The following is a 20134-nucleotide window of genomic DNA, read 5'->3' on the forward strand; positions in this document are numbered from 1 at the left end:
TCTAGTCCAAGCCCTGCTTGGGGCAGGACTGTCACCAACACCAGATTACGTCAACCATGGCTTTGACTAGCCAAGGCTTGATAACTGCTGTGGATGGGGCATCCACGGAGATGGCACTGTGGTCCTGCTCATGAAGTTCCTTCCAAATTTCTAACCTGAACCTCCCAAGTTCCTCTAGAGTTAGAGTTCCTCTAACTCTTTGTTTCCCTTTCATCACACCAAACAAGCCCAGCTTCTGCAATCACTTCTCACAGAACATTTGTTTTAGGCCTCTTACCATCCTGGTATCCCCCTATTAGACCCTTTCCAGCTTGCCAACATCCTTCTTGAACTGGGGGCTTTTTTAGGGCCTCAGAAGGGCAAAAAACCCTCAAAACCAAACACAAATAATGGAGAAAAAAAGGAAAAACCCTACAAAGTCACATTTCTGTCATGAATCTACTTTCAAGTAGTTTGTGAAGATTTAATAATTATTCATAAGCTTTTAAACAAATATACTCATAACAGTATATAGCACATACTACTTCTAGGAGTCATGAACTGTGAGCAAATACAAGGTTGTGTTGCGCCTCTTTCCACTTTAATCATGAACTGTGAGCAAGGTTGTGTTGCGCCTCTTTCCACTTTAGTTATGGCACCTAACAAATGTAAGCCATTGTTCAAAGTGCTGACAGGTTTTGCCCCCCGTTGAGCAAGAATCATGTAAAGTTGAATCTAGGTCAGTACCAGCTACTCCATCCTCCCGGACTTCTCCATCTTCCATCAGGTGGACAATGGGGAGCACTGCTGCACAGATGCATGCGGGAAACACAGCTTGAGGTGGCTGTGGCACATGATGGTTTGGAGTATGCTCTGTAGTGTGTTCTTCATCTGGAGCAGTAAGAAGAGTAGAAGGTGAGTGTTAGTGAATAAGCCATGGTATTATCCAGGCAGGTTAAGATAAACATTTATGTTAGGTGTTGTACAACACAACAAAATGATAGGCTGTCTTATCACTGTGCAGGCACAGCAGGTTTACTGCTATCTCCAAGAAGAAACTGAGCCTCCAGCCAACTTCTTGATCAAGAATTTTCATTGTAAATATATATTTTTTCAGTTTACATTTCTCTTCTTGTAGGGGACAGTGGGAAGTCCTTTTTATTTTGGATTTAAAATTATCCATCCCTGTTTTCTTTCGGATGAAATCCCATTTCATTACCATTTTTCAGCCAGAGTGCTCTCCATGGCACTACTCTGTAAATGAAATGTGAGAAGGGAAGACATTGTGGCAGAAAAGTGAATAAATAATCCAGGGCAGTAATTTTTGATGAAGTGGCTCAATCTTGGGAATACCACCAGCTTTACGGGTCAACAGGAAAGGCTTCCAATGAATAAAATCCTGGGAAAGGATACTCCAAAGTGAAATCAACCCACCTTCTGCACTGACTGCTGACCGCACTGACCAGACAGAGCCACGGCGGAAAGAATAGTTCCTGTGAGATGTACTGGAGGTGCAGGAAGGACTCACAGAGAGTCGGCGGGAGGCCAGGTTGGCAACTTCTTCTACTGACAAAGAGAATGAGAAATGTCAATCCAGATCCAACTGACAGACTTTAGGGAACTTTCTGAAGAACAGCACTTACAATCAAATTGGAACTTTGAAAGTTCAAGTCAGGTAATGCTCAAAAGGCACAATTTAAAATCTATTAAGATCAGTCAGAGAGGTAATTTGCTAATGCTTTGGGAACCAGAAGAGCATTTTTCCATAAGTGTTCAGTGCTTTGGTGAGTCACATCGTAACTGCATCAACTCTATACTTCTTTTCATCTCCATCCTGTTAACCATCATGGTTGCTGGTGCTGAGTTTTTCCTAAGAATTGGGATTTCTGCTCACTGATTTCCCAATGCAAGTTTAGATCTGAAAATCACTGTGCTCACCTAATGGCACATACCTTGGAATGCCTTTAATGAAATCTTTGTGCTCTGTTAGCCTGGACCAGTGAAAATCCTCACTCAAAGACTCATGTCATGTAACTTTGGCCATCTGAAAGTTCAGTAGTGAGGCTGAGCTGGTCATCTAGGCTCCCCCACTACTCACCATAAAGGTAGAAAACTCCAGGGACAATTCAGCCTATCCTAAGCTATGTGTCTTATGACAGATACTGCCAAAGGGTGATTCCTTTCACTTTTTAATTATTAAAGGGTTCAAGTTGGGAAATACAAATTTCATTCCTGAGCACACCAAAGCAGAGATTTCTTAACACTAACAATCAATGTTCCTGGACGTTACACCCCTAAGCAGTGCTCCATGTTGTTGGCAGGTGTTCTCAGGTCCCTGGAATACAGTTCCTGGCCCTGGAGCACACCTTCTTCCTCCTGCTCTGAGCTTGGTGTGCAGGTTGGCTCGTAGCAGGCCTCCTGAGTGATGGGGATGGCAGTGATGAGGCTGGCTTCCCGGCCCAGGCGCTTCTTCTCTTCTTCCTGCTGCAGGTTCTTCAGGATGTGCTCTGCTCGCTGATGGGAACGTGACACGGCTCTGGCTGAAAATGACTTCTGTCAGAAAGAAAGAAGAAGAAACACAGCCAGAAGCTGTTAGTTAGGATGCAGACATCCTGTGTTTTCTGCCAGAGACCTTAGTGACATTCAGCAACTCAGTTTCTAACTACAAATCAGACTAGTGCTAGCTGAACAGAGATTGACCAAGAGACTCTTCTAGGAGCTATGTTTACAATAAGTGGACTTCCTCCTAGAGACGCCACATGAACCCATGCAGAGAAACTAGTCTGTCAGACCGTTCAAGTGAACTAATCTTCTCTTGGAGAGAGAACAGCTGGCTGCTCCTAAGATCCGAGTTACTGTCTCTCACATGGATATGATATGCAGTACAGTACCTCAGTGAGCCACCAGAAAATCCTTATGCCCACGTAAAAAATTCTGTGTGCCCTACATGGACAGGGTACTGGATTTTTCCCAGCTGAGAAAGACAGGAAAACTCTGAGTTTAGCCAACATCTTTTGGCTTTAGCTTCCCCCATGCTGCTACAGAAGAAAAACCGTGCTTACTCTCACAATGTCTCTGCTTACCGACTGGTCTTCATTTATAGGATCTTGCACACTCCCACTGCACTGGGGGACCCAGGGGGGGTCAAACATGGGCACGGATGGCATCCCCAGGACAGGAGAAGGCAGGGTGAAGTTTATACTTGGAGGAGGGATCTGACAAAAACACAAAAGACATTTTGTTACAGTAGACCATTATTGTCAGTACTGCTAATTAAACATGAGCACAAGTACCCAAGACCTTAATTACCTCTGCAGATTTTTCTAAACTCCATATCTCACTACACTGTAACACCATGTGTGATACAGACTTCTTTCTTTCTCTGGTGTTTTTTCTGACCTGCGTCCCCATTGCACTTTCCCCATTTTATACAGTTCTACATATCACCTCTCCCACTAGTGTGACTTACACAACCTTTTTTTTCTCTGAACATGTTTTCATGCAATTTCATGACAGCATGTCATTACACATCTGTCCCACAAGGCAAGTTGTAAATACCAACATTGTGTTTCATGTGTCCTGTCTACCTTAAAGATCTGCTGTGCTCCCTCTTCCATCCTTGGCCAGACTTGATACCTAAACCTCCAGAGCGTGTGAAATTTGAGAATGGCATTCAGTCTTTGCACTGTCTCCGGGTGATGAAATTCGGACATCAGCATGTCAGAAACGGCCTCTGGCACTTTCACAGCACACAGCAGGAACATGGCAGCTGCAGGGAGAGAACATCTGATCATCTGTTTTCCTTAATAATGTGTTTATTTGGCAGAGAAAAACTGCAGCTGTACAAACCCCCACCAAAAGAAACCTAATCTTGGCTCCAGAAATGAGATCAGCAGTCTACCAGACCTAGCGAAAATTGCACTGCTTCATGAAACCAAGCATGTGAGATTCCACCTTTTGGAGCCACACAGTGGTACGTGTGATGCTTGTAAAAGGTTCTGAAAAAACTGATTTTAAAATAAAACACAGTTTTTCTCTCCTCACTAAAATCTCAGTTCTGACTGGTTTAAAATAAGAAGCATCTCTTGAAGTTACAGGACTAACTCAGGCTTTCAAATATTCCACTTCCAAGTGATTCCTGTGATGATGAATAAAGGCTGGTTTAATGGGAGCTCAGCCTTCCCCGCAGAGCAGGAGGCAGTGCCCCAGGAGAGGTCTCACCTGTCTATTTTCATGGATAAAACCAAAAAGAAAGGTTCTTAGTTAAATGGGAACCATGCAATGATCACAATCAGTTTCCAAGAGAAAACAGAGATGCTATGAATTGAGAGACAAAGGACTAGATCACAATGGAAAACAGCACAACAGAAATTGAGCTGGCCCATAGTTGATTTGTTGGAGCGTATTTGAATATAAACAGACAATATAAACAGACTTATGGAGGCCAATTAATTTAGATGGGTATCTGAGGGGCACTGAGGAGGAAACAAAAGCAGGGGGAACAGTGTTGCTGTGGGAGTTCAGTGGGTGTCAGAGTCCACAGCTTCTCTGACCAGTAGCTCTCAAATAGGATGGATTTGAAACTGTGAGCTCATACTAACCAAGAAAAGAAATACACCTTTGGAAGAGGTCAGCAGATGGTGCTGTTGTACAGTAACACAGGAGTTCTTTTTATCCAGCTTATGGACAGCAACATGATTTTTCAGGTTTTGACCTTGATTAATCTAATTTATGCTGGGGCTGAAATAACTTGCTACTAAAAAAGCTACAGATCCTCAAATGGATCTTAATCCTCCCTTCAGGAAGGGGAGAAGGAGAAAGATGTATCTCAGAGACTGCTTTGGAGGAGCAGACAGCTAGCGCTCCTCAGGAAGAGTGGCAAAGCTTTCCCTGTGAGCCACGGTAAGTTTTTGGTAAGAGAGAAAGAGTATCCAAAATTATTCCCCCAGAAAGAGACTTGAAGGGGAGAAAGGAGTGCAGTTTCAGGCAGCTTGTTTCTCTTCTTTATTTTGCTCCTTTCTTTTCCTGTCTGCACATTTGGCCTGGGAAAGGCAAAGGTAAAGGGGAGAACACAGAGAAGATCTGTCACCTGTACAATTTAATACCAAGTGGAAATGAAAAAATTCAGATAAATACCATACCATAAGACTACTTATTGAGCAATGCTGCTGTCTCCATGCAACATGAGAATTTTCCTTTCAGGACAACAGAGAAACTGTGACAGTTCCACTCTCATACCCTTTCTCAGTTTTTGTATTAACTAGTACTAACAACTTCCATGAGGCAACATACAAAATACTTCAGTAAACTCTGAACAGATTGAATCACTGTGTTTCCTCTGCTTAGAAACCCAGATAAAAACAAATACTAATTCTGATGCTCTCTAATCATTCACCACAACAGAATCTGATCCTCCTGACCACCTCTTTTGTACAGAGCACAAAAACACATGAAAGTCTATAAAAACCAAATGAAACCCTCGGTGTTGTTAATACTCCTCCACTACAAAGATGTCTTGCAAGGCCTGTGATCTACTGTGATTTGTGCAGCCACGGTAGCCCAAACTAAGTGGCTCTGTTCTCTTACCTGCGGCTCCAGCCATGTGTTCATCCACGCTGAGCAGGAGCTCCCAGGCTGCTGGCTGGATGTCCCCGTACATCTCTTCTGTGAGGATGGGAGCTGCCTTGATTAGCAGTGACAAAGGTGCAGGGGAGAGGCTCATTACCTGCAAAAAACCAAGCCATGCCTTGCAGCTGAGCTGTGCAAACTATCCACAGTGAGCAACACACTCAGTAATTTTACCCTAGTTTTGGGCTGCAGATAACCCACTGATAACCTCTAGTTTTAGCCATTTCAGATGGAAGAGCATTGCTTTCAGCCTATGCTGAAAGAGCAGTGTTTACAAGTTAGTTTCCCAAGTTTGCTGCTAGTCACTCATGTCACCAAAACACTGATAAAGAGGACAAAAGGAAAACCAAGCTCTCTCAAGGTGGTGCACAATGATACAGATCCATGAAAATCCCACAGACTGCCAAGAACAGGCCTGTGAAGGGCCTGTTGCTTCTTCAGGAACACTGAACAAGAAAGAACAAAGAAAACTGTTGCTGTAAACTGACAGGTTGTATTTAAAGACATTTGTGTGTTTGTGTGTGGGGGGGGTGCTGTATTTTTATATTTTCATTTTTTGTATCCCCACTTTTGATGCTTGTGTCGCTATGGGTATTTAAACACATTTGTGTGTGTGTGTGGGGGGGGGTGCTGTATTTTTATATTTTCATTTTTTGTATCCCCACTTTTGATGCTTGTGTCGCTATGGGAAGCCAGAGATGCAGACTGCCATTTAACAGAGCTACATGTTTAAAGGATTCTTTGATGGGGTTACCTTAAGAGGCTTAATTTTACCATTACTCAGCTGGGGGAAACATGCAGGGTTGAACTGATTGATATTGAGGAACAACAGTTCTTTACATGGGCTTGGAGATCCACATATATTTTCCTTCCTGTTGGAGTCTAACCTGACATCTCTGTATCATCCTCCCTAACTAGCATATGGCCTAGTCAGTACCTGGTGCCTGATGTATTTCAGCATTCCAGAGTCCTTCTTCCCTTCCAAATTGATATCAATCACTCTCTTTTTTAGAGAAGGAGTTCTCAAGCATGACTTGTCTGAGCACTGAAAGGAAAAAGAAAGGAAGTGGAGTTCACATTTAGATTTCCCAAAATGTGGAAGGGAGGAGATCATGTACAAGAGGAATTTCCATACACTAGAATTCGTCTGATACCAGAGCTGTAGCACAAAGCCTTCTTCTGTGCTGGCAACAGGCCTGCATCAGTGAGATGACATATCTCATCCAATTTTCTTCTCTTTTTAATTATGTTTTTTCCCAATAAAAGCTGAAGGCAGAAGCCAGTAAACCAAATGAGGAAGTGATGTTTTTTCCCAATAAAAGCTTAAGGCAGAAGCCAGTAAACCAAATGAGGAATGTGAATGTGCTCTGTGTAATCTTCACAGGTGGCACCATCCACATATTTTAGGAGAACAGTACTTTAAGCAAGTTAAAGGTTAAAAGTCTACATCTTCCCTCTAAAAAATTACCAATGGAGGTGTCCAGTGTGTACAACACTGATTCTTCTCGGCTAAATTTATCTTCTCTTCCTCAGAAAGCATACGTGACAGCACATTTCAGGACTTGAGCTTATGCCTGCCTGAGAGTTGTCCCTAGCAGATTGCCAATGCCAGTGATAATGACAAGTCCTTTTTATGTTCATTACTCCCAATACCAGGGACTTTCCCCAGAATGCTAGGTTGTCACAGACTCTTCTCCTCAAGCTAGTATCCTGCTGATTAACACAGGGATCCTCGTTTGTCAGAGAGCTCACAAGCCGCACGGACCACATAGCCGGGTCTGCATATTGCAGCTACCTCCACCAGCCTTTCACTCTGCAAGCTCTGAGAGTAAGAGAGAGGTTCCTCTGGAACCCAGATACATGTGGAAATGGTGCCAGAGAATGATAACACTTGAAGAATACTAGAGCATGAGGAACGGGGATAGAAAGTCTACTGTTTCATAAAATTGAGAATTTATCAATTGCTCTCCTACAGTGAGGTCAGTACAAACACGGTGCATATATTTGTAGGAAAGCTTATTGTCCCTCAACCTCTTTTTTCCTTGCTGTTGCTTGAAGGCTTTGATGGATGATGAAATGTGTATCACTTTACTTTGCTGTTCGAAGTTGGAGATGAAACACACAGTAATGCACCATGTTCTTTTGCTGCCTTTCATGAACACTGCCAGCTGCTCATCTCAAGCCTAGCTTCTTTAGAGGAAATGACAGCCTCTCTTCCTAAGTAACTAACTGATATACTACTTTTCTGTGTCAGAGGAAATATATGGGGATTACAGTTTTCCAGCAAAGCAGAATCATTATCTGTTGTTTTGTCTGCTCTGTGCCTTGTTCCATACAAATACCCTTCAATTTTCTAACTTGCCAGGAAACAAACAATCTGAAGGTTGATAAAGAAACATTATGAACTTGTCTCCTCCTTCATTTTCCCCTCACAGGGATGATAGCCTCTTTATCCAACTCAAATCTTGATGAGAATTTAATGAACACTTCTGTTTTCAACATTACTGCAAAGCAGTTGAATGACTCCACCATTACAAGTATTCAGAATAACTGTAGTCTGTCTGTTGTGATCAGGAATACAGAAGTATTAACCAACTCTTGACATTATTCAGTTGGTACCTGGGTGGGCACTTCACTGAAAGCAGAAATGTATTTCCCCTGAAGTTAAAGGCACCATTTATATGGCTAAAAAGGCACAATCTTGCTTGAATATGCTGCTGAACTGGTCATTAAAAGTGTGTCACTAAAGAGACTGTAACATTAAAGACTAATGTACACAATTCTTGGAACAGCTCTGAGAGCTCAGACCTAAAAGAAATAAATTTTGCAAGATTTTACAAGGATTTCAAGAGTGATTCATATTAACAGATGAGAAGAAACATGCAAAGAAAGACTGGACTCCAGAGGTTGATAAAGTAGTGGCCATAAAAGAACATTAAAATGAAAGTCAGGTTATAAGCTTTTAAATGACCTTATCAGCAACTAAGATTCTTCCCGATGACTACAGATTACATTGCTTCCAAAATGCTAAATGACTTAATAGGTTTTTTTACAGCAGAACTGTGTTTAGGAAGAGTTGTGTTCATTTTGTCACGAAAGAACTGTTTGAGTACACTACACAGTCCTTGAAGGTAATTATGACCTGCCTGGACAAACCCCAAAACATGCTGCTTTTTCCATGTACTCACTTCCTTTTGCTTTTTGCCTCTTGACACACTGTTCAATGTGCTGTTTTCTCGCAGAGAGTCCACAGTGTCTCCATACAGGAGTTTGATGGCCCGGACAAGGCGAGCACAGGACCGGCTGTGATGGAGGTAGCAGTGTGGGTGACAATAGTCAATGTGGGTACATATGAAACTCTGCTGGTTGCATAATAGAATCATAACCTTGAAAAGAAAAAAAAAAATAGAACAGTTACCTATAGAAAAGGGAGCTACACAGAGGACGAATGGCATAGGGCAGCCTGTCATGGGGACAGCCAAACTAACTTTTCCACAGCCTAGCTGGGGAGACATGAAGCTCAACATAGCTTTTTGAAAAGGTATGCGTGTCTGTGAAGAGCTCCATACATGCAAGTGGTTTACAAACTAGCTAGGCAAGGCTAAAGAAACATTAATGTTAACAAAGCAGACAAAGAGACAGAGCTGCTTTAGGTGTTTATGTTTGGCTGGTGGCAAGATTAAGGCTGAGGGAAACACTATTCTCTCAGTTTGCAGAAGAGTTATTGTATTGCCACTCTGAGATGAGGGCTTAGAGTGGAAATTGTCAACTACTCAATCATCATCAAAGCTGCAAACCCACCAGGTTTGGGGGTTAGTTTCCTTCAAGGAATGGGAAAGGAAATGTCTCAGTATGCTCTCAAGTAGGAATAAGCTGTGCCGGTTGTTCTGCATGTGCTTCCCTCTTTGTGCTTGGGTAGGTCCGTTCAGCCTAGCGTTACGCTAGCTGGCTCAGTGACTGTTTCTAGTGGTGTTGCCATATGGCAGCAGGTAGCTGTAAAACTCGTCTAAGAAACAGAGTAAATATTTGGGCATTTAGCTAATTCGGAGCCCCGCTTTGCTGCAGCAACACCGCTATTAGTCTCTAAACTAACTAATTGAAGACAACCTTGGATAAGTCTATGCTTCAGTGACTGCTCTCTGGTGTAACTCAGAGGGTTTCTTCCCAGAGGAGCAGAGCTCAGTCCACCAGCTCTTTGTACATTGGTCTTCATGTCACACACAGACCCATCCACTTAGTAGAACTCTGAGGAAAACACAGACATCCCCAAGCCATTCACACTGTAGGTCATAACTGGCCTTTATGAATCCTTCTATTCATCCCACAACCCAGTGCAGAAATATTCAGCACTACCAGGAAGAGGCTATCCCATCTTTTCCAACTGTTTATGGTCTGTGCAGCTGCAGTGTGCTGTTTCTCTCAAGTAAGGCAGCCAAAACACTCTTAACCCTCAAATATTTAGGCTTCTAAAAAGTCAGAAGCTTAATTTAAAACAAAACTGTGCTGTGTATGTAGGATTCTTTTCTTTGCCTACTTGTTCTGGCCTCATGTTATTTTGGGGTCAGTTAGGAATAACTCAAGCCACTAGTGTTGTACCAATGGGCAAATGGTGTAAACCCGATCAGCACTGCATAGCGTCTACGCCATCTCTGGTCCACTGTTATAGCTTGTAGTTATGGTACACTGACACAGATAGAGTGAGCACATCATGCTCCGGGCTGCTGTAAAGGACAGGTAGAGGAAATGCTGGTGAATGCACAGAAGCAACTGGAACCAGTGATCCTTTTGAGTAGTTTTCTCATGACCATTAAGCAGGAGGTTTTTTGCTTGTAGTTTTAGTGACCATCCACACACACCTTCTTACCAACAAACAAAAAGAGAAAGTTTTCATGCGATACTGGTACTTGCATGGCATTTACTGGAACAGGTGATTTTTCAAATCTTCCTTTCTCCTATGCAGGCTAATCACATGTGAAGTTAGACAAACATCTCAAGTTCCCTTCAGTTTATGCCTCGCATTTATGAGTCCATGCGTCCTCCCATATTGAACAAAAGCACCATGACTTATCCTAAGCTGCACACTCTCACGTCTAATATACTCAGGAATTTCCAAATCTGACAGAGAAGTGGGGTAGCCACTTGGAAGACATGACATTCAGTCTCCCCACCCTGCCACCCTCTTCCAAAAAAAAAAAAGAGTGCTTTTCAAATCAAGAACTGCTTCTGACATCACAGTATTAGATTAAGCTTGGTTTTACCCACACCTGCATGAAATACTTGGGCAAAAGAGGGGATTATCAACTCATTATTGGCAGCTGTCTTTCCTAAAGGCAGATCAAAGGTCAAAAGGAGCTTCTGGGAGGCATCTGTCCTCATGCACATGTGCAGGATACAATCAATCTGTGCACAGGGAGTCAACCCAACTTTTTGGCAAAGCATGTGCACAAGGGCACAATGACAATACTCTACCATCATACCACATCACGAGGCAACAGAGGCAGAGGTGTACAGTCCTTGGATACCAGTGGATTGAACTGTGTGGACTTGCTGAACTGACTTTTGGCATGTCAAAATCATGGGTGCAGAGATCATCAAAATGGATGTCTTAGGCCCTGCATGATGAAACCACATTTGCACTGTCGTACTCCCTGTCTGTTGGATAGAGTTAAAACTACACAAGGCCCTGTTGGGCTAGACATTGTGATAGAATGCACCTAATGGAATCAAAGAAAATGTTCCAAAAGTAAGTATTTTTTCCCACAAGGTGCATAATTAACTCATTGCCATAGAGTTAATGGAGACAAAAATATACAAAATGGCTCAAAAAGGGGTTGGAAAAACTCCCCAAGGAAAAATCTTCTGGTAGTTGGTAAACACAGTGGTCACAACAGAATCTCCAGCTCAAGTAGCTTCTAAAATATCATTTCCCGGAAGCTGGGAGCCCAGCTCACACTGTAACCCGTTCTGTTACTCTTCCTGGACTACCCACTACTACCCACGCTGGAGATAAGATACTGAGCTGATGAATTTTTCAGCTGAGGTAGCATGGATGTCCCTGCATGCCTGGAGAGAAATAGTCCCTTTTCCCTTACAAACTAAATATATGAAATAGAGTGAGCACAACAGAAACTTTCTGGTTTTAGTCCATTTTAGAAATGGCAAACAGACAATTTCCAAAGATCACAGCTTACTTACACTTGAGATCCTTGATGCTACAAAGAGAGAGCACAGATTTTGGTCTGGTTATTGCCAGCACAAAGGTTTTCCTACTAAAAATGCTATCCTTGAGAGCACTGCTGATGACTCATACTTACATGCAGCCATGACATGTTCCGATGATAGTTCTCCTCCATGCCTGTGTTGCTCAGCACCTCGGGCTCAATGCTAGGTTCACTTGCGCTCCAAGGGCTCCCTTCTTCAAAAGAAAAATACCCAAAAGGTGGTTGTTTTTATTGCTCCCTATGTGCTTAAAGACTAGGGACAGCACTTGTAAGCCAGGCCAGCCTTGTGGGAACAGACCAGAGTACACAGAATATGCCACACTGGTAAGACTGTTTGGACACCCCTCCCCAGTCCTTGTGTCATGCTGGCTTGACAATTACAAGAATCATTTAGGCTGGGCTCAAAGGCCATCTTGTCAGTAGCAAACACTGCTCCCTCCCCACTTTTTTCTTTAATGGAATGGGAGAAGGTAAATTAAAAACATCAGAAACAAATTATTTGCACCATTCAGATGCTGCAAATGGTTGGTTTAGTGATCTGCATTGACTGGGCTCTGTGGTTAAAAGTGTCAACAAAAATCCAACCAGAAGTGGCATCCAACTGGAAATGCCAATGGGCAGTCACTACTAACTGCCCATGGAAACTGCTGATGTCATGGGGATGAAAGGGGAAAAAAATCCTGGTTCTAGCACACTAGCTCTAAAGAACTCAGGCAAGAGAGATTTCTCTGGGAACTTCACTGATCCCTGTGTTTCCTCTGGCCATTCCATAACCTACGGACCTCCTATAGTACCAACATTAATGCTGTTAAGAGATGGCTGGGGGTGAACTCTGGTTAATCCTTTCTTTCTCCTCTTGAAGTGAACTGTGACTTGCCAAAGGCAATGCCACTCTCCATGTTCACCTACCGAAGCACCTTTTGGGCAACATAAAAATGACCATTAAGCTTGGGGGGTTATTTCAGCTCCAAATGTATCCAAACTGTAGTTTTTCGGTTAACACCCCTAGCAGAGGGAGCCCCTTTAGTTCAGCTGTGATGGATATTTCTCATGGCAGGATGCATATTTGATTTCCATAAGGTAAATATATGGGGAGTCATCTTTTGAAGACCTGGGCAGGCATCTATAAACTGTAAAAATATATGTATATGCCAATATGTAGAAATATAGTATGCAGCATGTACATGTTATGTTCCTATATATACAGGAATATATACAGTACATGTCATCCGACATGCCTATGACATCATAAGCTACATAGAATATGAAGTGCACATCTGTACATATATATATATATCTCCTATCTGTTAATATGGACAATATCATATATGCATATGACCTCACATATTCATTATACGATATGATTTAGGGGTGTGTGTATGTGCACATAAACATACACACGTGCATGTGTTCCCCTAAAGACAGCGTGCGTTCAGCTGGCAGGCACCAGCATTCCAAGAGTTCATGCTCTAACACGGAGCTCTGAATCAACAACCTGTGCACAGAGCCGATGCTGCACCCAGGATTCGAACCATGTTCCTCCCCGGCAGTCCCTGAAGAGGATTCTATGTTTTTCCTAGCCTGCTGGGATGGGGGTCTCTTGTAATTTCTAGCTCTGCTGCAATCACATTAAGAGTTTAGGTCCTGCCTACTGTCCCCTCCCTTTCCACCCACTTGTCTAAGTTACCTATATCAGTGACAGTGTCCCTGCTGTGGGACAGCTGCAGCTCCTCATTCTCAGACTCTGAGTCCTGCCGTGATAACTTGGTGCTCTTTAGGCTGCCGGCCCGGCGAATGCTGGAAAGGGAACCCCCCTTCTTCACCCGGAAACTGCGGGTTCCTTTAATCTGGAGCAAGCGGGAGCCTCCTATCCTGATCTTCCTGCTGGGAACTGTATTAAAAGAATAAGAGAGGACTTTTTTCCCCTTAATTTTTCCCCATTTAAAAAATAAATATATCCTAGCCCTCCCCTCCCTCCCGACCTTTTGCTGACAGCCTGTATTGAGGCTTCTTCTACCAAGGAATGTGGGGCCAGAGGCTCCCTCCAAAGCCACCGCCAATGCAGCTCTGTCAATCAGGCAGTAAAGATGCTTTACGGAAATGTATTCAGCACCTCCTTTCCTGGAGACCTGGTACGTCACCTCAGGCCTTGTCTGTATTTGGAATTAACCCTTGTTTGACCACCAGCAAGTAGAGTCAGCTGCTCTAACAGAAACCCAAAACGTAGGCAAGGAAAACCTACGATTCACACCAGTTGGAATCAATTCCTGCCAGGAAACAGGATCTGCCCAATGGACGTAAATTGCAGTTTTCTTTGCCAGCCCTGGGGTTTGCATTAGTGCAGAATCACCTCTTGCTAGGGATAGGTGGCTGAATCCCAAGCATGAACAAGGCACCATGGACAAACCTATTTTCCTGTGGGCCTGGGTTCTGTAAACCTCACTGAGCTCTGCAGTAGGATCAATTATGTATTCATACAGCACGTGTGACTGCAGAAGGGTAGTCTGCTTCATGAGGTTAGCACGCAAGGCTTCTTTGAAGTAAGATTTGCATAAATCCGTGTCTCTGCATGTTACTCTTCATCATTAGAATGCTTTAGAGGAAACGGGAACACGTAGATCCTCTCCTTCAGACAAATCAGCAGCTTTCAGGCATTAACAACATCCATTGACACTCTGCATTTTTGATGAGCACAGACATGAAATGGTTCGATGTTCAAAGCACCAACTGTTTGTACTTTCATTCTCCTCTTAGTTCAAAGGCAGTACATGGCAGCATGTCAGTCCAAATGTTGCAACACTCAGTCATTTTACTGCACATCTAATCAGGCAAGGCCATGTGTGACCAACTAGCTTTTGGTGTGTTGTTGAGAATGAACAGGATACGGCTTTTTGGATATGATGGGTAAGCAAAATATTTTAATGGAATTGTATTTTGGCTTCAGGAAAAATCAAACACATCTTTACTCCTGAGAATGCCCCTAATTCCTCTGGAACCCAATTCACACTTCCATTTCCAGTGGCTAACGTCCTGGCCGAAGACAGCTGGATAGGTTTTGAGAGCTATGCTTCAGTCCTCATGAATCAGCTGGACAAATCACTCTTGAGTGACCAGAGAATCTCCCTCCCAGTGACTTTGCTGAGTTCTTTAGCAATCACTACTGCTTGAATTCTGTTCAGATCAGCCTCAGTTCAGTGGCTTAGTTCCCCCAAATGCCAAACCATTTAAGCACTTATAACTGCATTGCATGAGATCTGCAGAATCCCATTTTAGCACCCAAATAGTAGAGATGATCCTCTGAGAGCCTGCACCTACCTAGCTTTAGTGTCTATATTTCAGACCTACCTGGAGCAGATTCTATACAGTAAATTTGTAGCTTTTGGATAGCTGTTAAGCCACACCTGGGGTGAGCAGTGAGAGCAAAGTTTTTAACACTCAGGAAAAAATGAAAGGAAACAGATTAGTACTCATCAAAGAGGTTGTGATAAAGAAACCTGTCACTGCAGGCAAGAAAAATTTAGTTACATTCACACAATAACATTTTCTTATCTAGAAAAGCGTAGATTACAAAAGATGCCTCTGCATCTGTTATGTTTGGCCCAGGTGGATCCCTGGAAGAATATGCTGTGGCCAGAGAAAAGAACATAATTATTGTCATTTTAAAATATTACATTGTCTTGCATTTATCTAGCTTCCAAAATACTGCAAATACATTTTTGCTAGAGTATATTAGGATTCACTCTCCCTACCATAGTGATTTTTCCCATCTCTAAAATGTAGTAAAGAGGCAGCTTCAGTAAAGAATACTACATATCAGCTTAGGGAAAAGTGAGAAAGGGGGGAAAAAACCCTACTGAAACTGCAGGGAAAATGTATTTTAACAGAATCAAGCATGCAGAAAGTTAATATTATCTTTGCAAAAATAAGTCAATTCTGCTTTATGCCTGTAACACAGTAACCCATGAAGAAAACCTAAGTCAACATTGCCTCTAAGAAAAATAAGACAGTTAGAGACTGGCCACGAGCATTTTCCAGCAGCACTGTGTGCTTGTAGGCATTCTCACACTCAGGTAACATCCCAGTGGATGGGACTGCTGTCTGAGAGGCTGGAAAGTAGTTTCAAGTAATTGTCATAACTATCTTAAAATAAAAACTACTCAAAACCAAGCTTTTCGTCATCTAAATAGTTAGGGGCGTCTTAACCCACTCATCTTAGACTATCAGACAGACCATAAGGCTGTGTGCTTCTCTGGGCTGCCAGCATGCCAAGGGTATGAAAAATGAGGTTGAGCACGAATTTATCCAGCTCCTTTCTTAGGTGGATACCTAGCTGTCTTCACAGGAGTAACTGTCCCACCAGACACACGATTTTGGGGCAGTTTACACCATGTAAGTCTTGGAAAGAGTTCTAATATTTTCTCCAGTAATTGTGGTAGAGTCACAGCTGAAGACAATGCAAACTTTATCCAAAGCCTCCTGAAGTCAATAAATGCTCCTCTGAATCATTAATACACATTACAGTTCCTAGAGGATAACCAGCCACAGACGCCATCCTTTTCAAACAATCATCAAACATTTATCCTTTTCAAACAATCATTAAAATTATCATTCAAACATCTGTACCTTTATATGGCTATTATAAGACAGGATCTAAACAGTTCTAGAAATGTTGTAGAGGGAGAATCATTTACAAGTAACTGGTAATTTAGACTCTAATTGCAAATACGCACGATGACTGTATATTGTATTGCAACACTTGCACCATCAGATAGTATGGGAGTTTTGCATGAGATGGCTCAAAAATGGAAACAATCTGCTGTTCTCAGCAAACACAGTGAGCTTGAGGTTTGCTTGTACAGTATACAGTATGTCGGTAACATTAATCTGCTAGCCATCAAAAGCCACATAGGTTGTGTTTTTCATGTGGTAGCAAAGAATTCAAGAGATCAAGTGATTAACCACTAATTCAGTGAGATGCCATGACTTTCAAACCAGTACAGATTTTCACAGAAAGATTCTGGTCTTCCCTCCTATCTTTGGTTTTCCCAAAATGAAAAATTGTAATCAGAATAAAAACCAAACAAGAACATTTTTGATCTTTATTTTTAAGTGAATCAAATAGTGATCCTTCTCTCAGCATCCCACTGAGAGACAGTTTCAAACAAGGCATCCTCCTTTTGGGAAATCTTGCAATGCTCTCAATCAGTTTCAGTCATAGCAGTGTTTTATAAAATTTAACATCTTTGCTTCTCACATTTGTTATATTGAACCCTGAAGGCCAGAAGCGTCTCAGAAATGATTCAAAGCCACGTGACTCCATGGCTGCCTGCTGTTTAACACAGTCTGTGCAAATGAAAACATAAAATCAAGCGCCACTTGACAAGCCCTGAGAAAACATAAGCCTTATTGTACTGACAAACCTTTTTTCTCCTCGAAGCCAGCCTCAGATTTGAGGGTGTGGCTGCTGCTGTGCAGGGAATCCTTTGAATCTTCATTTTCATCCAAAACCCCAGCAAAGCTGATCTTTCTTTCATACCTGTGTCGGTCCATCTCAGGGTCCAGACGCAGCCTGCAGCTCTCCAGATCCTGTAGCAGAATGCAGACCACACAGATGTGTAAACAGTACGAGCCCCCACGCTTTTCACTGCAACTATATAAGCTTCAGGAAGAACTGCTTCAGATGGAAATTTATTTCTATCACACAGTTCTCCATCTGCCCTGACACTTTCTAATCCTACTGCTCTTTGGGCTTGCAGCAAAGTTAGCTTGCATCTATTCCACCAGCTTCAGCAAAAGGCGTCGATTGAAACTTCTGTCAGGACTGCCCTACCTCACTGAAACATAGGTAAGGGCGCTTATGCCCTCAGCCTGGTGAGTCTGGATGGACTGTGGGTAGTGAAACTCACTCATCGCAACTAGCTGAGTTCCAAACGCTTTGGTTGTTCAAGGCTGCTAAGTCTGTGCTCATACCTATGGGACAGGTATGCCTGCAAACACCAGTGGAAGTGAGATTTGCTCTACTGGAATTTCAGCTTTATGGACCATAATATAATGTACCCTATTCTCTTGAAAAGGAAGAATCACTCCATAAATACAGAGACTTAATATTTTAAGTGTTTTTGGCTCTTTTATTTTTTCCCCGTAGAAAGTTAAAAGCAGCACACTATGGCCATTTTCTCTAATAGGCTCTTGCATAACGTGACCTTAAGGTCACGTTCTTCTGCCTATGCATCACAGAATAATTCTTCCTCCTCCTTCTCTCCCATACACAACTTTGAAAAGTTATTTATCAGTTGCATTTCTATCTGGCACAAAAGCACAAATTTCTGTTGACCTTCATTACCTAACTTAATCTTAGTTCCAAGCCTAACTACTTTACTGAGATGAATTTTAAACCCTGTTGTTATCGTGCTTTTCGATGCAGTAATTTATTATGTAGCAAAAATACCAACAAAGTGTTTAGGAAGACTCCTGTTGAATGTATCCCTGTTTTTTAAAATTGCCCTTCTTGCATTCCTGGGGGCTGAGTCACTTCATTATAGATCATCTTCAGCCTTTGAAACTAACTTCAGAACCTAATTACAAGAATGCCCAGCCAAATCAGCCTGTCATCTGCAAAATTTGATCTCAGTCTGTCATTAGCAAAAACCAGAATAGTAGGGCTAAATCCTTCATGTTCACTTGGAAACTTCTAATTCTTTCTTTCTAATTTTTATCCTGATTTCCTAAATAAATCAGGATTAAAATATGAATCTGTGTGTCTGCCATTCAATTCTCATCTCATTGCATGCTAACCACTTCTGAAGCTGATGGCCACCTTCAACCCAATTTGACAAAAGATAACTGAGTGCCTCTATATTTTGTGAAAAAACAGTCTGAAGGCAATCTTAAACTGTATTATTAGACATAAGAAAATCCACACAAGAATGAACCACTGGAAATCACGTTTCACGCGTTCTGCTGTTCACAAAATTAGTTGTCACCTTATCAGTCATTTAGCTTACTATTCATGCCAGAATTTGCCTGTGCCCGTCTCAGTCTCATGGAGGTTTATTTCTTTCCTTGCTCCTTTGTTTCTTTCCTTTCTTCCCCCAGTCCCTTCAATTCTGTTGCCTGACCCAAGCCAAAAATCTGCAACTTTTAACCTCCTCTTTCCTTTCTCATAACTGCCCTGTTCAGTTCTCTGTCAACTGACCCTCCTAAGCAGCTAGGCAGCATGTGAGCTGTCAACTCCTGCAGTCCATCTTCCGCACCCCTCAGGTCCCCCACACTCAGTTTCTCAATTCATCTGCTACCCTTTTCTCCATTTTGAAACTTCCTTGAACTTCCAGTACATATTGTGCTTCCACAGTCTTTATCTTCTTAATCAACCCATTTGATGTGCCCGCCAATCTTCTATTTACCAGACAACAGCTCCTTTCTCCCTTTCAGATATCCACCTGAGTTATTACCCCACCCCACCTCTCCTCAGACAGGCCCAGAGCCCAGTGACCTCTGCGGGCACTGCTCCCTCTTCAATGTGAATTGTTCACTTACCACAAGAGGCTCAGTACGTGGCCTATCTCTCGAAGGAAAGTGGTTATCTCCAGGAGAAGCTGACAGGCTGCCATTTTCAGTGCAAAAGGGCAACAACATTTGGTAGGATTCACAGTGCCTAGGGAAAAATATTTCTATTGTCAGCAAGGAGATTATACAAAATCCGGAACCAAGAGGTGATGGACATTTTCACACATGGTGCACAATGCAAGCTTCACTAAAAAAGAGGAAAACCCAGACTTCTATCTATGCTGCTTTTCCTACACTAAAAAGAACATAGTCAAACAAATTAATCCACATATTTACCAGCACACGCAATAGCACTAACACACTACAGTGTACTATAGTATTATATTGTACTATATTACAGTGAAGTAACACCAATGTACTGTAGCATATCTATCGTATATTATGGTGAAGTACCTACTAAATGTGACCTTATAGCATTTTGTATACATCTCATTTAAAGTTAAGAAATAAATACCTTTATTTCCCTTTACAGTTTTGCATTCAGACAAATCTTGTGCAGTTCTAGAAAAGAACCACTTCAAAATAGAGGAAAATTTCTCAAAATACATGGAGTTATGACTAGTCAGCAAAGAGGTACTGTGCCTATTATTAATTACTGCCCTGATGCCTGGAAAAGACAGCCTCCTTTGAGTCAGACTTCTTTATTTGTGCATAGAATCCAAGTGCTGTTTAAAGATAATCAAGAAAAAAAAAATCAAACTGTTTAGTCAAATTATACATTCAAATGCTTAACATAAAAC

General features: G+C 42.2%; 1 protein-coding gene across 1 annotated transcript in view; it reads right to left on the minus strand.

Annotated features, from left to right (window-relative positions):
• The window catches only part of LOC104469772 (protein unc-80 homolog), a gene marked incomplete at both ends in the record, with an annotated part of 61389 nt that overhangs the window by 34816 nt on the left and 6439 nt on the right, over window positions 1–20134 (minus strand). The window contains 13 exon segments of the mRNA XM_010084419.1: window positions 727–870; window positions 1414–1542; window positions 2346–2532; window positions 3063–3194; window positions 3567–3748; window positions 5566–5704; window positions 6545–6652; window positions 8796–8993; window positions 11922–12022; window positions 13516–13719; window positions 17249–17414; window positions 19365–19390; window positions 19393–19482. Of these exon segments, the coding sequence (XP_010082721.1) occupies window positions 727–870; window positions 1414–1542; window positions 2346–2532; window positions 3063–3194; window positions 3567–3748; window positions 5566–5704; window positions 6545–6652; window positions 8796–8993; window positions 11922–12022; window positions 13516–13719; window positions 17249–17414; window positions 19365–19390; window positions 19393–19482 (1806 nt within the window).

Source organism: Pterocles gutturalis, unplaced genomic scaffold (assembly GCF_000699245.1).
Source record: "Pterocles gutturalis isolate BGI_N339 unplaced genomic scaffold, ASM69924v1 scaffold44395, whole genome shotgun sequence".
In the NCBI taxonomy this organism is placed as follows: Eukaryota; Metazoa; Chordata; class Aves; order Pterocliformes; family Pteroclidae; genus Pterocles; species Pterocles gutturalis.